Genomic DNA, 15,423 nt, shown 5'->3' with positions numbered 1-15,423 from the left:
AAACATCAGGCGTCGACGACGCATGCGCACTTTTCACGTCGCCGTCCAAAAAAAAAAAAAATGCCTATGTGGCTGCTGCGATGTTAAGCTTTTGATTCGCCAGTGGATTTTTTTTTAAAGCAAACCGTTGCGATGAATGTTTTCGTTCTGGCTTTGTTTGGTGTCTGCGGCTTTGTCACCGCAGACGAGGACGAGAGGCTGCCGAACAAATGCGAAGGTAGGACGAGCGAAGTGACACTAGCTAGCCGCGATGGTGTCCTCTCTCTGCCTGTAATCTTTGACAGGCACGGAGACGCCTGGCGGAAACCTAGATTTTTAGCTTTCTTCGTAGCTTTTAAAGGATGTGTATTCTTCCCTGCTAGTGTGTAAGTTTCTGACAGTGGAGCTGCAGGATGCTCTGGAGAAAACCGGCCGCTCCAAGGAAGTGCTGGAGGTTGGAGAAGTGCTGGACACAGGCAAGAGAAGGAGAAAGATCAAATACAACACCTCGTAAGTTTACTCTGCCTGAGGGAATGTCACTTTGATGCGGACAGCAGACACCCGGGAGCCAAGAAATGATAAATGCAGTAAATGCTGCTTCACAAATGAGCCCACATGACTGGGTTTAGTTTTTCAGACTTTTCAAAACTTCTCCAGCTTCACTAATGAGGATTGTGTTCCCAAGACCAGTAAACTAGGCTTAATGTGTACATTTAACCTTTAAAAGGAAATCACACTCTTGCCTTGTGTCTGTCTGTCTCTGTGTGTGTGTGTGTGTCTGTGTCTCTGTGTCTCTGTGTGTCTGTGTGTGTGTGTGTGTGTGTGTGTGTGTGTGTGTGTGTGTGTGTGAGGCCAGCCTTTAAGCCTGTGTTCTGATTTCAGGGAAACTCGCCTGACTGAGGCGCTGGACGACATATGTGAGCGCATCCTTCAGTACAGCGTTCACGCAGAGAGGCCCGGCAGCCTTCGATACGCCAAGGTGACGTTGATCTGCTTGAATCTTAGAGTGCTCATGGTTCTGCTTTTAGCTGGAGTAGAACGGAAAGTGCACTTGATGCTCGAGAGTGATATTTTTTTTCACACCCAGTAGATACCAGTGACCTAAAGTGAGTTCATAAAAGTCTGAGTTCCACTTCTAAGAACTTTTGTTTCATCATTTATTAACAACCAAAATTAATCAAGTAGCATTAAAAAAAAAATAAAAACCTACTAAAAATTACCCTCTGAAAGTTTTTTTTGCGTTTTCGCCATTTGCAAACATTTACTTCAAGTTTGTGTAGCAAACTGACAGCTGGATATTTTGTGTGACTACAGGGTGCCAGTCAGACCATGACAACTCTGAAGAACCTGGTCCACAAAGGGGTTAAAGTGGAGCTGGGCCTGCCGTATGAACTGTGGGACGAGCCTTCTGTGGAGGTGTCGGACATGAAAAAACAGGTATCGCGTGTCTGCCTGCTGTCCTGTTGTCAAGTGCAGCACTTGTAGAAGAGAAAAGGGAAATTGGTGCACAACTTCCTTATTTCAGAGACCTCAATATAACTTAATTTCCATTTGTTGTTTTTTCTAGAATCATGAAAAACACTAGGGAAGCATTTTATCTTCCGTTAAAAAAGTGTATTGGAAACCAGAAACAAACCCCAGTTATGCATTATTTATTTATATAGTAATGGAACACCTAATACGAGCGAATGTCTTGGTGTGCGTTGTGCAGTGTGAGACAATGCTGGAGGAGTTTGAGGAGGTGGTGGAGGACTGGTACTTCCATCATCAGGACCAGAGACTGGAGAGCTTCCTCTGTGAGAACCAAGTCCTCAAGACATCAGAGCAAGGTGGGTGACGCGGGGAAAGTGGTGCTGGCTCGTTGCACAAACTATCCTACGCTGCTTTGATTGTTTTCCGGTCACTACAAACACTCAATGTATTAACCGTCTAAGTAACTTAGATTCTGATGTCGGGTGAGATGCACAAACCCGTCTGTCCCTGATTTGTCAAGGAGACATTCCCGAACTCAAGATTCATCACCGGTGTTATCGGAAACAAAAGTGCATCGTCGAGAGGCGAAGACAGGCGCGTGTCGTGTGGGAATCACCAACAATGTCAAAATACTGTACTTTTTGCACATAAACAAACCCTCCCTACCCTCTGTAGAAATCAAATTATGTTGCTCAAACCACCTCATATTGTTTTTCCTCCCCCTCTGTCCAGAATGTCTAAAGGAGGAGTGGAAAGCAGACACGGGGAGAAAGGGAGGGGCAAGCCACAGCGCCGAAGAGGAGGGAGCGAATGGCAACACGAAGGCGGAGGAGGGGGGGAAGACGCATGACGCTGAGGAGCTTTGAGGGGAAAACATCCTCAAAAAGGGAAATGCAGACGACAACATCAGACCTCAAATGCACAACATTGAAATTAACATCGAGATATGTTTTCAGCTGTATTCTTGAAGGCAAATCCCAATGCACATATTTACACTATTTTAACTTTTTTTAATGGATGATCTGCGGCGGATCTGAGACACTATTCCTGGTGCCAAATCCTTTTATGGTTTACACAGTTATAATAGTGTGAGATGATGCTTGGACAGCTTAACACTAAATTTCCCCTGTTATTTTTATATCAAATGGTGTCAGCCTTTTATAAACTGCTACACCTTTTTTAAAACACTCAGCTATTTGGATTAAGGTTTAAAGCCCTTATCATGAATGTTTGAAACTTTCAGTGTTATATCATGTGTGAACGCTGTTACATCTCCACTTATGCCAACATTATATGGTACATATCACATTTTATACCCCAATTTGCTGCCTTTAAATGCAATATGTACAGTTTTTCGTGTTAAATAAAATACGTTTTTTTTTTAAATAATAATTTTGCGTGTTTAGTTTTTTCTGCAGTTCGTTAAAGAAAAATGCTCTAAAATATAAGAAAGCACAATTGTTACAGTGATGTCACAGGTCATTAATTAAGGATAAAGAAATCTCTTCCTGTCTTTCTCTGACTTTGCTGTGCTTGAAGCAAAAACTCACAGGACCAGGGGAACAAACCAAACACTGTTGGAATAGTAACTGCAAAGAAAAGCTGGATCATAGTTGCTCAATGCTGCCACCTAGTGGTTTTCCTTTTTTTTTTTTTTTTTTTTTAATTTACAGTTGCCTGAGTTCAACCAGAGCAATGTGCTTTAGAACAATCTGCTGCTGTGATCTCCTCCTCCCAACGAATTTCAAGTGGACGGAGCTGCCGTTCCTGTGCAGCGTGAATATTACAAAGAGGTGCACGGCTAGTGGGAGATAAAAAGGGAGTACACGATATACTGTATGAAAGAAAGACAAATGAGTGTAAAAGCTACAAAGTTAAAGTTGTAAAATCAAGAGGGAACACTGCTGAGGCTTCTCTGAGGAGGAGTTCTAGAGTTGAGGAGGAACGACATTAAAAACCAGGCCACCTTTAGTTTTTGCTTTAAAGAATCGATTCACATTTTTCTGGTCCAGTCGTAAAACAATACTCACATCCCTGTTTGTAGATTGAAATAGTTTTTGATTGCTCTTATCACTCCTCCTGTCTATACTGGCCCTGAAGAGATCCCTTCTTTATGTGATTTTTTAATAGAAGTGATGTGGGGAAAAAAACAGACAGAAATCCCTGTTCCAAAGACCTATGTGCCTTGAACATCAAACTGTGAGGAAAACAATTGGAAACACACAATATTATACTCTAATACGTTTTTAAAAAAGTAGTAATTGTTCTTTTAAACATATTTCACTTTAATTACTTCATGTGCAATAGACTGGGTACTTGCTGAATTTCTACTTATCAATCACTACATTTCAAGCTTTGTAGCTGCTTTGATGGAAGTGCTAACTAAGAGTGATTATAGTGGCCAGATTTGAGGAGGTTCACAGTGAGCAGCAGAGCCCTGAAGCCAACCCGGAGCCCCCTGATCGACGCCCCAGTCAGGCTCAGGACAAGTGGGTTGGTTTCAGGCCGGTACACTGAACAGTCTCCGACCTGCTCTAAAATGGCATACAATCTAACACCTGTGGTGACTGCCCTCCTCAAAAATGCTAAACAAACGTTTTGTTTCTGTTTGCTCTCTCTGTTCAGGTGACTGGAGCAGAGAGAGAAAGTCTCTGTAGATCATCATCACCATCGTCGTCATCCTCCTCTTCGTCTGTATGTAGACAGCTGTGTGGCCTCTCTGGCCTCTGAGCCCTGTGTCTTTTAATGTCTACAATAGTTCCTCCAATTAATTTTTCCAAACTAAAACTACTTCCTCTGATCACATTTTGGTGGCCCACGTCGCCAGCATAAATCCATCCAGTTCCTGTATCCCATTATTATATAATGTACCCAAATTACTGATATAGTAAATGCTGGGGGCAGAGGTTAAATCTGATAACGATATGTGTGTTCTTTGCAGATGTTTCACAGACTCCGGGCTCAACGGCCCCAACTCTCGTTTCCTGCACCAGGAGAGTCCAGGACAAAGTCCTCCAGATTCAGCTCGAACTTTTTCTCCTCCCCCGTCAGCACAGATCTATAAATTACAATTATTTAATAGCCACCAAAAAGAGCCTGATCCGCTCTTTGATATTAACTAACTATAACTGTCTCATGTAGCTCTTGTGTCACATGGAGGCAGAGCCCATTTCTAAAAAGGGCTCAGGGAAAAAGCCCTGTTCTTTCATGAGTGGGAGGTTGGTTTCATCAGTCTCACAACTCCTGTTTTATCCCTCTTCTTTCTGCCCTCTAATGAAAACAAATGCTTGAGTTATTCTAAAAAACACATGAAATGTAATACGTATGTGTATATATTATATTATATTATATTATATTATATTATATTATATTATATTATATTATATTATATTATATTATATTATATTATATTATATTATATTATATCATGACAAATAGATTTATAGGTGGATGGTTGTGACCATGTCTGTGAGGGCTGCCACAGGGCTCAAGAGAAAGAAGCAGTAGCAGTGCCAAGTCCAGCCACAGGAGGGCAAACAGAGCTACAGACAAAATGGCATTGCCTCATACATAAAAGAAGCCGTTTGTAAGTGATAGGATCAACAGAAAACCGGATTTATATTGAATGAATTGAGTTTAATTTAAAGAAAAGGGTGCTGAAGCAACAGCGAGTGTAGTCAAGACTTAGTGTTGTCTCATTTGCTCTTTTTTTATTTGCAGACTAAAATGGGGGTCGTGACACAATTACTTACAAAGCGCACGAGGACGGGGAAGCAGGCTCAAGGGTTTTATTTGCAGACTAAGCCTACAGCTGCATTTGAAATATCAGTGCACTTTCTACATTTGATTTAACCCAACAGTGAGATGTCATCTCCCTGGATACTGGAATATTTGCACAGTTTAAATCTGTGACTAAAAGTGAGTTGGTAGTTTCCACATGCAATGAAAAGTATCTCCATAAACAACAGTCCTATTTTCAGATATATTTTTGGAAATCTAATTAAAAATACTTATTCGTAATTATTAAGCATTTTGTCTCAAGTTGTGGTTGATGGTTAATGAATTTTAAAATGTATTCTTGTCTTGTTTTACCAGCTGTCAAGTGGCGTTAAAATCCAATCCGTATCCAATTTTTGCCTGATTATTGTGCCACTATTGGGGCGCTCCTATGGTCGGTCGGTATTGTGCCACATGTGTCAGGTGATGAAAGAAATCTCACTGGCCAGTCTGCAGCCTAATTCATTTCCTTGTTTTTTTTTTTTTCATTTGTGCTTTGCAACTTCCTTTGAAGATAAATTTCCCACCAGACACCACTACAAGACCATACACAACATCTTTATCCTATTACATAGGCAGGTCAGAGAGGGTTTAATGCTGAGTGATATTCCTTCCCTTATTGAAGCTCCTATTTTTAATATTTTGTTGGACAAAGCAGGTTTGTTTGCCTTTCATTGCACAAGGTGCGTTCCCTCCATTTTTTTTTTTTCTCATTCAACTGTAAAACAAAAAAGATCTTGGAACATTTTTGAAAATCAGGTGACTAAATTAAAAATGAAATGGGAAGAACTGCTTTGATTTTTGTGGTATTACTTATTTTGTAAAGGTGGACAATGGAGAGAAAAGTAAGCTTTCTTGTTATGTACAAACAGGTGGTTGCTCTTGGCTGATGTAACCTTTAGTACCTGTTCTGCATTTATCCAAACAGCTGTTTCAACCATAATAACATAACGACAAATGCTTGTTTTCTAAGTCATTTGTGGGGGCACCTTTTTGCCTTTATTAGACAGTACACTGGCAAGATGTGACAGAAAATGAGGGGAGAGATACAGCAGAGAGGCATTTACATGTGACAAACATCCCTGGTCTGCATCTTAAGCCCCAACAATGATAAATATCTGCTGGATGATTTTCTGGACTTCTAGCTATTTGTCATCTGTTCATCTTTAAGGACAAGATATCATCATAAGCATAAGGTAAACAACTCTGGACTTTTGGCTTTGGTCTTTTCTCTTGACTATTGATCCTTGAACGCAGCAGGTTCACTTGCAGTCTATTGGTGAGATTTTCTCCAGTGCACAACAAAGGACTGCTCCCCGTCTCCATCCGGCACCTGTCAGCACTTGTGCCAGAGACAAAATGAGGGAAAAGTGGAAAAACAAAAACTATGCATTTGGATTCATGGCAACCAGGATCATTATCCACTCCGCTCTTTCAAGAATTTAAAAAAAAAAAAAAAAAGACATCTTTCTTGTTGCATTAAAACAAAAAACAAATCATCACAGTTACCATCAAGAATATGTTTTGTGTAGATTTTTGAAGATGAAAAATGCGATTTTGTGTGTTTTTAATGCCATCTTATAGTGTCCAGAGGCGATCCTCCAGGTCAAAGTTAGGTTCTTCCCTCCAGGACCTTTGTTTATTCATTTATTAAAATTTTTTGTAAGGGGCCATGTACAATATTAAACATAAATCTGCAGTCTCTTGGGTGATCACAATTAAAACATACATCCAATGGCAGAACAACAAGTGTATCTAAAGTCACATAACTGAGGACGGTCGAAATAAAATTCTAAAAGCTCAGAGGTTTGTTTCTCCAGTATCCTGCAATAATGACACTGAATCAGCTTTTCATCCATAATTTCTAGATTTGTTTGCAGAAGGACTCGAGTGGTTTGATGCGTGTTCCTCCAGTCTGCCTGTAACCTGTAACACAACAGGACGTATGGGGAAAGATCACATCATGCATTAATATCCTGGCTGCATCCACAGGGAGACAATGTCAGATTTGTTGTAAATTAAATAGTACTTTATTGTTTTTATAACGTTGACATGTTATTGTTAATTTTGTTAGGATTTGGACCCAGGATTACACCCGTATATCTAAATTTAATAATATCCGTCTTCTCCACTCTTGATGAGAGTGTCAAAATTAGGGGGCTGATAATTGACTTGGAGAAAAATATATAATTTGCGTTACTAATATTCAAACCAAGACGTGTGATCCTTTCCATAGCAGTTATGGGCTTTACAGCTGCTTGCTCAGCTGTTTTTGCATAGGTGTATAGAGCAGTGTCATCGGCATACAGTTACTATTCTATGTGGTTACACTGTTGTGGGAGATCCTTGATATATAGACTGAAGAGTAGAGGGCGTAACATGGATGCTTCAGGTAGACCCTTTGCTCTTAAACTTTCCTCTGAAGATGGAATGAAAATGGGACCCTCCTTGTAAGATTATTAATATTCTTCCAGATTAATGGACTGTTAACTTTTGTTTTATGTATTATCTTGAGATAAAAACAACATTTAGCAAGATTTTATTACTTTTTTGATTTTTTTTTCCCTTTCCAATGAATCTTTCCTTTGCAGAGTTAATCCCGCTTAAATAAATTAAATTAAATTACATTAAATTGAATTGAAGTGAAATGTGTTACAACCATTTTCCAAGATAGCACATTATCCATCTGTAGTTCAAAAAGATGCTTTTAAATTTTTGTGAGAAGATTGAGGTGTAACTTAACACCTGTAAATGAGAAATAAATCTAGACTGTAGATGTAAATGAATATACTTTGTATATATTGCATCCTTATGCCCAAATCTGATCATTAAACCAAAGTACGGTGCCATATTGTAGCACTTTAAATGTTTAAGCACAGCTAATCCATCAAATAGACGCCCATGTATTGTGAAATCTGCTCTTATTCTGTCATGGTGGCTTAATGTTGACTTTTATAATTGCACCTCTGTGGTGTTTTGTTTATTATGATTTGAGTCTCTCAGCACACTCTTTGCTGCAGGGTTCAAACGTTGGCAGCGCAACACACCTGTCAAGGACAACCTGACGTGATTTATTAAGCAGTTAATAATTTTCTTATATCACTTTAGGGAGGATTTCTGTTATCGATTAACGTTTGTGTTATTGAAATCATTCATTAAATGGTGCCAGTTTTCCCCCACTTCCATATCGGCTCACTGTAATCTCTTGTGTCTTTGTGTTTATGCTGCCAAAGTGCAATATTGACGCATAAACGTGCTATTTCACCTCAATTTACTTTATTTCACTTGTCCTGCGTCCAAGGATAGCATTTCTTAAGTGCACTGTAAATACTTGAAACACACACACACACACACACACTCTCTTACACACACATACACACAAAGCACACCTGGGGAAACATTCCTCGGGGGAAGTCATCAATCAGTTTTATGGCTTTCTCTGGGAAAGTTTCCTCCTCTCCAATCAAGCGTCTTCTCTCCCTCCGTCACTCCCTCCCTCCCTCCCTCCACCCTTTGCCTCGATCCTCTCTCTTATATTTCCATCTGTATCAGTTTTGCTTCACATCTGAGAACGATCCACTCCAGTCAATTAACTTCAACCATTTTTCCTATTGGGATAATTGGAGCAAACTGGAGAGTGAGATCTCTGCCTGGATGATACAAGATAAGGCTACTGCAACTGGCTTCTCTCTGTGTCCTCAATTTGCCCGCCAGTGGTAATAAACCTGAGGTGGAGGATCTGTCCAGTGTCAAAAAAAAAAAAATGCCCTAACAAGGCATGAAATGTTGAATTGAGTCTTGAAATCCTAGTATTTCTTTTTTTTTTTTTTGGAAAGAGTTGAAAAAAAGCCACTTGTGTCTGATGCAGATCAACCTGTTTAAGGAGATTTTAGTGATTTAGTATTTTTTTTTTTTATAACAACAAATACACTAAAAGGATATATTTTCAGATAAAGTACGACACCTATCTTACCAACAAGTGACTGTTATGTGTTACCAGTGGTGGAAGAAGTGCTAAGATCCATCCTGAAAACATATTTTCTCAATGAGTTTATTATGTGCAGATGGATCGTGCAAGGACACAAAATTTTCTGCCCTAGTTAGAACAACTTTGGCTTTTTGAATTGAGAGATTTTGGTATTTGTGCGTGTGTGTCTGTGCTCTTCTCACTGTTGTTAATTTAACGGGGCTCCGCTGGGAAAAGTGGAGTTTTTTCCCCCTGCACCATTTAGGATTGAGCAACACTTGAATCCAAATCTGACAATAGTTGCGGTGTTGTTTTCTTGTGATGCCAGACCACTATCCTCATTAATTAGATTAACTGATTTTTTTTTTGTTTTTTTAGAATTAAAATCTAATTCAATCCTATTTAAGGACAGTTTCCAAACTTTAAAGTCACCATCCGCTCAAAAATCTGTTTTGGTCTTTGTTACTTCTCCTTCCTGGTTTGTCCTTCATTGTGCAGAATGATGTATGTCCAGAGCTGGACACTGGAGGACTGTTTTTAAATTCATCTGAAGGAGGAAGGTTTTGTCTGTGCTCACTTTAAATATGAGTTTATGGCTCGAGCCTGTGAGCATGATTTGTTTGCAAGTTTGCAAGCCAGTCCTGGTCCAGTAATAGGCCCCTTACACAAGTGCCATGTGGAAACTTGAAGCCTCCATTACACACAAACCGCGAATGGGTTTTCAGTGTAGGAGACATCTTGTGTCCAGCAGTTAACTTTTAAAATGAAAAATTATTTACGTGTTCATAAATTCTGGACTTTTCAACGAGGGAGAAGGGGTAAATGTAATGTCGAGAATTTTTTTTGGTAATGGAAAAAGCATACACAAATTAATATTCAAAGCAGAAGCAGAGTATTTTTATGTACCTTCAAACGTGTCTGATAGGAATCTTTGACTTTGATTGTCTCTAATGTTGTAGAGAATTACTTTTAATTTTCAGGGGTGTTAAATAAAATCAGAAATACCACGTAAAAATACTCTAGCAAGTACAAGAGTTTTCGCAAAATGTATAATGTAAAACAGTCCCTTTCAGAGTGATACATTATTATTGTTATGAATAATGTGTGTAATTTTATCTTGCTGGGTAGTTTAATCTGGAACTGTGCATCATTCAGATCATATTATTTTACATTTTACTTCACAACAATGTAAAAAATACTCTATTATAAATAAAAGCCCTGCACTGAAAACATTATAAGTAAAAGTAAAGCAGTGTAATTTGTAGAGTGCATTTAAAGTTATCGTCGTTATAAGGATAAATAAGAATAAGGCCTGCATAAGGATGATCATTTAAAGGTATCAAAAGTAGAAAAATGGGCCCTGCAGTCATCAATTTCACAAGCGGGTCGTATGTGAAATCTTAATCCGCAAAGTGACAAGTACAGCTGCCAGAAAACTGTCTTGGAGTGAAAAAAAAAATCAAATCTATATCTCCAGAAGGCAGTGGTGAAGGGACGGTGTTGTTTAAAAAGCATAACATACTTAATAGCCCACTCACACAAAAAAGGACAAATGCCTTGAATTTGTATATTTCTTGAGTACAAATGCTTAATATACTTAGGCTACATACAGTGGTAGAAGGTGTTTCAGATTCACATTAAAAAAATCACTCTATCATTTTCTCTGTTTAGTCAAAATCTGATTTGACTTTGGAGGAATACATTCTGTCACGTGATGTCCATTGGAAAGATGCACTGGCACATGCTGTATATTGTTCACAGACAAAAGATCAATTGAACAAAACAGTAGTTTTACGGACAAGTGAGGACGACGTGAGGCAAGTGGGGCAGTGGGGCAGTAGATTATCCAAAGAAAGCGCCGTAAAAACATTTAGAACCGGACATCGGCCCAGCAAAACCCACTTTCTCAACGTCCCCGTCTGAGCTTGATGGATGTATTTGCCATGTGGAGCCTGTTCGGCAAAGACGCGCCGTGGGCCGAGCGGGATGCGGCTCCTCTCGAGGTGGGAGCTCTTGGCTCAGTCCAGTTACTATAAGGAGAGACACCTCCCAGCTTATCCCGTTGACCCCCTCCCCCCCCCCCGTACCCGGTGCGTTGCCCCCTCTCGGCAGGGTTGTCCTCAGCTCTGCTCCTCCGCAGACGAGCCGGAGCTGGATGTCCGGACACTTTGCTGCGCTCCTGTGACTGACCAGGAGAAGACGCGAGGAGAAGGGGAATCACTGGGACGCACATGGTGAGCGCTCGTGATTTATTTCATCCTCTGCCAGTGCGTCCATGTGCGGGGGGACTCGGTGATACTTGAGGGCGAAGTTTTTTTGCTCCGGGGCTGAAGTCGCGCGTAAAGAGAGGCAGCGAACGGACGGCAGGTCTGACCTCGTACTCTCCGTCACCGGGAGCAGAAAGTCACAGAAATGTATTTGCAAAATGAACCTTAACATTGTCTTGCGTTGCCTTTTTCTGGTGTAAAAAATGTAGCAATTTACCAAACGGATGAAATATCCTGACTTTTTGTCTGTTGTCCGTTTGTCTGCTCAACGGAACCATTCAGCCTATAGGCGTGTTTCAGACTTTTAATTTTTTTATTCATTATAATAATTTTTATTATAAAATCCTGGATACAAACACTTCGGATATTGAAGTTTATCGTTACCTATTATATCCTATTACCTATTAGACTACAGGCCAAAAGGATAAGTTTGCTACAGTCTTATTTATTAAAAAGATAAATGATGACCTTAGGTTTTATAAAGTGTTTTCCTTACAACTCACGTCAATCCAAAGTTGACATTTTTACTCTGAAAACGAAGACTGTATTTCTTTAACTTCAATTACCATCTGATCACAGACTGTTACTGCGTGTTGCCGTCGGGACAAACCCACCTTTATTGTGATCATTGTGAGCAGATTTGAATCGTATATGTCCTACTGTTGCGGATCAAATGAAAAACCAGACGACCAAAACGTAAAATATGGACATCACACGACAACATCGGGGGCTTTTAATTCGCTTGAATCATTTGTTCTAAGTGCAAAACACACATGCGGCTGATTATCGGGATTTTTAAAAGTCCGAGTCAAGTTATTTGATCAGACTGTGATAGCCGCGCACTGTAAATATTATTGTTCCCTTCTGGCAGATAAAGATGATTGACTGCAGACCAGTACCGCTTAACAAGTGCAATTAGCTCCGCAGACGCGCTGTAATTAGGCCCCGGGCCCCCTTTCGCTGCTGGCTCCCGCCAAAGTCATCAGACTAAACATGATAAACATGGATCTTTGGTGAACCGTGGCAAGCGGATCGTTCTTCTCAGGCCCGCAACCCGCCCGTGACTTCAGGCTGTTTCAGGCTGATCCGTCCGTGGTTTGTTGGTTTTTCCTAAATTTTCATACCGTGTATTTTCTCTTCGCACACACACAGACAGATTGTTCCTTTTAATAAGTTAGAATACATGAGGGGCGTGAATTTCTGGTCAGTGCAATTTTACAGTCGAGGCCTTTAATGGACTGGAGCGGCTGTAGAAGTGAATTGAAACAGGCTGTTGTGTATTTCTTTTTACACTCTTATAATCGTTTTCAATAATAAATGAGCTGATGGGAGCTTTTTTTTTTTTTTATTTGTTTTCGTGCTCATAAAAGGGCGCAGCCCCGGAGTGTTTTTGTTTAGTTTCCCCCTTCTGCTCTTCATTATCGACCCGCTGTGTGACACCTTGTGGATTTAATTGACACCCAGCTCCAACCATGGGGCCTTACTTTTACTTCCATCATGCCTGGGGTTGTCTTTGGCGTGACTGCAACGTGGAATCACAATGATTTCATTTCCATCTGTTTTTCAATATCAACATGTGAAGCTGGAGCCGGACAGAAAGCCTGTTGCCAACTTGTATGAGGCTGTAAGGGGAGGGTGGTGGGGGGTGGGGGGGGTTGACAGGAAACTTAAATATCAAGTGGGTGACATGTGTTTTCTTATTCAAAAATGTAAGTGAACAGGGTCAATGCTGAGGCAGATGCACCCTCCGTGTATCTTCGGAGGCGCAGTTGGCCCCTGGGGGGCCCCGCACATGCAGCACAGGATGGAGGCGTTTAGCTAAAGATACAAGCAGTGATAATCCATTTTGTGCTGTCTGTTGCTTCCACCTTCTGGGCTGCCCCACTAAAATTAGATTATTACACCTAAAACAGAGCTCATGGAATCTGCTCCGTGTGGAATAACACACACATGGGCTTCAACCGTGCAGGCAGGAATGCAGTGTGGGAATACAGACCGCATACGTAGCCTCTCTCTTCTCACCCGGAGCCCAGTGTTGTATTTCTGACCGGCCGAGGACAATTGCAAATTAACAAAGGTGTCAGTGTAGTAACATGCGCCAACAGGTGTCTTGGTTAGGCTTCAAACATGTGGGCTGTAAGAGGGGGCTTATTTAATTGATCATATTTATTTAAAGGATCTGTGTCTTGGAGCAGAGCTGCAATGTAGAACCCTGAGAAATCTTCCCAGCAACTATTGGCCTGATATAAAACTCTCTTATTAACCGCGCAACCCTGTGTTTATTTGTGCAAACCACAATTTAGTCTTTTGAAACTCATCACGAAGTAGCCGGGCAATTCAGATTTAAAGTATTTGTCTCTTTCTTGCCCCGCTCGTGGCTGGGCAGAGCTGCAGCCCATGACGAGGAATGTTAAAATGTGTGAGACAGGCCAAATCCAGCTCATCTGCTCACCAGAGCAGCTCCACACCCGGACAGGCCCACGGCTCAAAAGTGTGAACAGGCCCAAGCGAGTTAGCAGGTAGTAACCAGAGGTTTCTATGCTGCCTTTCCATAACGCGAAGTCCTCGTTTCCCGCTCGAGTTCCCCCGAATTCCCTTTCTAGCCCCAAGCAATCATCAAAAAAACACGCAGAGACCACAGGGCAACAAAGCTACATGTACATATGAGAAAATCTTGTCCCTTTGCTTCATCTTTAAAACAGACCATTATTTCTCTCTTATTACCCTACAAATTCACTCCGCCGTCTAATAACCCCACTATACTCTTAAAAATACAGTACTAAATACTGACTCGAAGGGGGCAAATACTTTACACAGATCTGTTTTCTTTGGCTTTTTTCTGTTTATCAGCGTCAAAAACCGTAGAAACCGTTAAATCTATTCAGAGTTATAAGACGAAGGAACATGAAAACTTCCCAGGGAAAGTGCACAAATTCTTGTCACTACAGTTTATGGGTTCTTTTTTTTTTTTTTTACCAAATCATAAAACAGCTCCGATTTTCTCCTGATGACATTAACATTTTCGCTCCTACAACTTCAGACCCTTCAATTGCATGTCAGCAAAATGAGGAATGAATGAAGGAGGTTTACATTGGGAAATGAATATGGAGTGCAGCCTGTTGCTGCGGCTTCGAGCACGAACACGAGCGGCGGGCTCCTCGCCTCTCCTCTGTTCGACTATGCTGTAAACATGCCCCCAGGTTGTCAGCAAGTATTTTTCCAGCCACTTGCCAGCCAAGCATAGCTGCTTTTAAAGATCACCCGCCGGAGATGTTGTTGATCTCATCATACCACTATTTGGCTGTATAAGCTTTTTGAAAAGACGGAGACTGCTGCCAAGTTATTTCAAAACTTTTTCACCGAACGTTAATGTCTCCAAAATGGAGGCGTACTTGTATTTTTTAAGGGTTTTTTTTTTTTTCCTGAGGAGAAGTAAAAAGGAGATGATGGCCTCTTTCGCATATGTGCTATTTGTAGTCGATATACATTAACAAAAGAAGTGGTGTAAAATAGTCCTGATGTGCAGTTTCTGCATTTTCTTCTCTTCTCTCAAACGAACGCCGCTCATCTTCAACATGTCCCTCCGACACCCCGGCCGTGTGAATTTATGGAAAGCAGCGGAGAAAAACCGTTGAAACCATATCCAGCGGGTTACAGTCGAGGTGCCAGACAGATGATCTGGTTTCGGAAGAAGAGAGAGTCTGGATTTGGCCTAGTGGGGCGCATTAAAAATCTCAGGGGCCTCTCTCGGATGAGCATCCATTTATCAAAGCGGTTGTAATGGGCCGATGTTTAATTAGTCATGTAATGTGACAAAGACAAGAGCAAGTGCATGTCATGGGAATGTTAAACAACTGCCCCCTTTCTCTTCTAGCCTAGTGTGTTTCACCCGTCCCAACCCTGAACCACCCCCCGCCTACGCTCACTCGTCATTCCCCATCCAGATTAAATTCTTTAGTA

The 15,423-nt window shown here is 40.9% G+C and overlaps 1 protein-coding gene across 1 annotated transcript; it reads left to right on the top strand.

Annotated features, from left to right (window-relative positions):
• The first annotated feature begins 16 nt into the window (after positions 1-16).
• On the top strand, positions 17-2,832 carry cnpy4 (canopy FGF signaling regulator 4). The gene is made up of 6 exons (XM_040141642.1): positions 17-217; positions 363-489; positions 862-958; positions 1,294-1,416; positions 1,691-1,808; positions 2,185-2,832. The coding sequence occupies exons 1-6, from the start codon at positions 133-135 to the stop codon at positions 2,316-2,318; spliced, it is 684 nt and encodes a 227-aa protein (XP_039997576.1). The 5' UTR covers positions 17-132; the 3' UTR covers positions 2,319-2,832.
• The last annotated feature ends 12,591 nt before the right edge of the window (positions 2,833-15,423 follow it).

This window comes from Xiphias gladius, chromosome 12 (assembly GCF_016859285.1).
Source record: "Xiphias gladius isolate SHS-SW01 ecotype Sanya breed wild chromosome 12, ASM1685928v1, whole genome shotgun sequence".
Classification (NCBI taxonomy): domain Eukaryota; kingdom Metazoa; phylum Chordata; class Actinopteri; order Istiophoriformes; family Xiphiidae; genus Xiphias; species Xiphias gladius.
The sequence above is the reverse complement of the archived record's forward strand: the minus strand, read 5'-3'. Positions and strand labels throughout refer to the sequence as shown.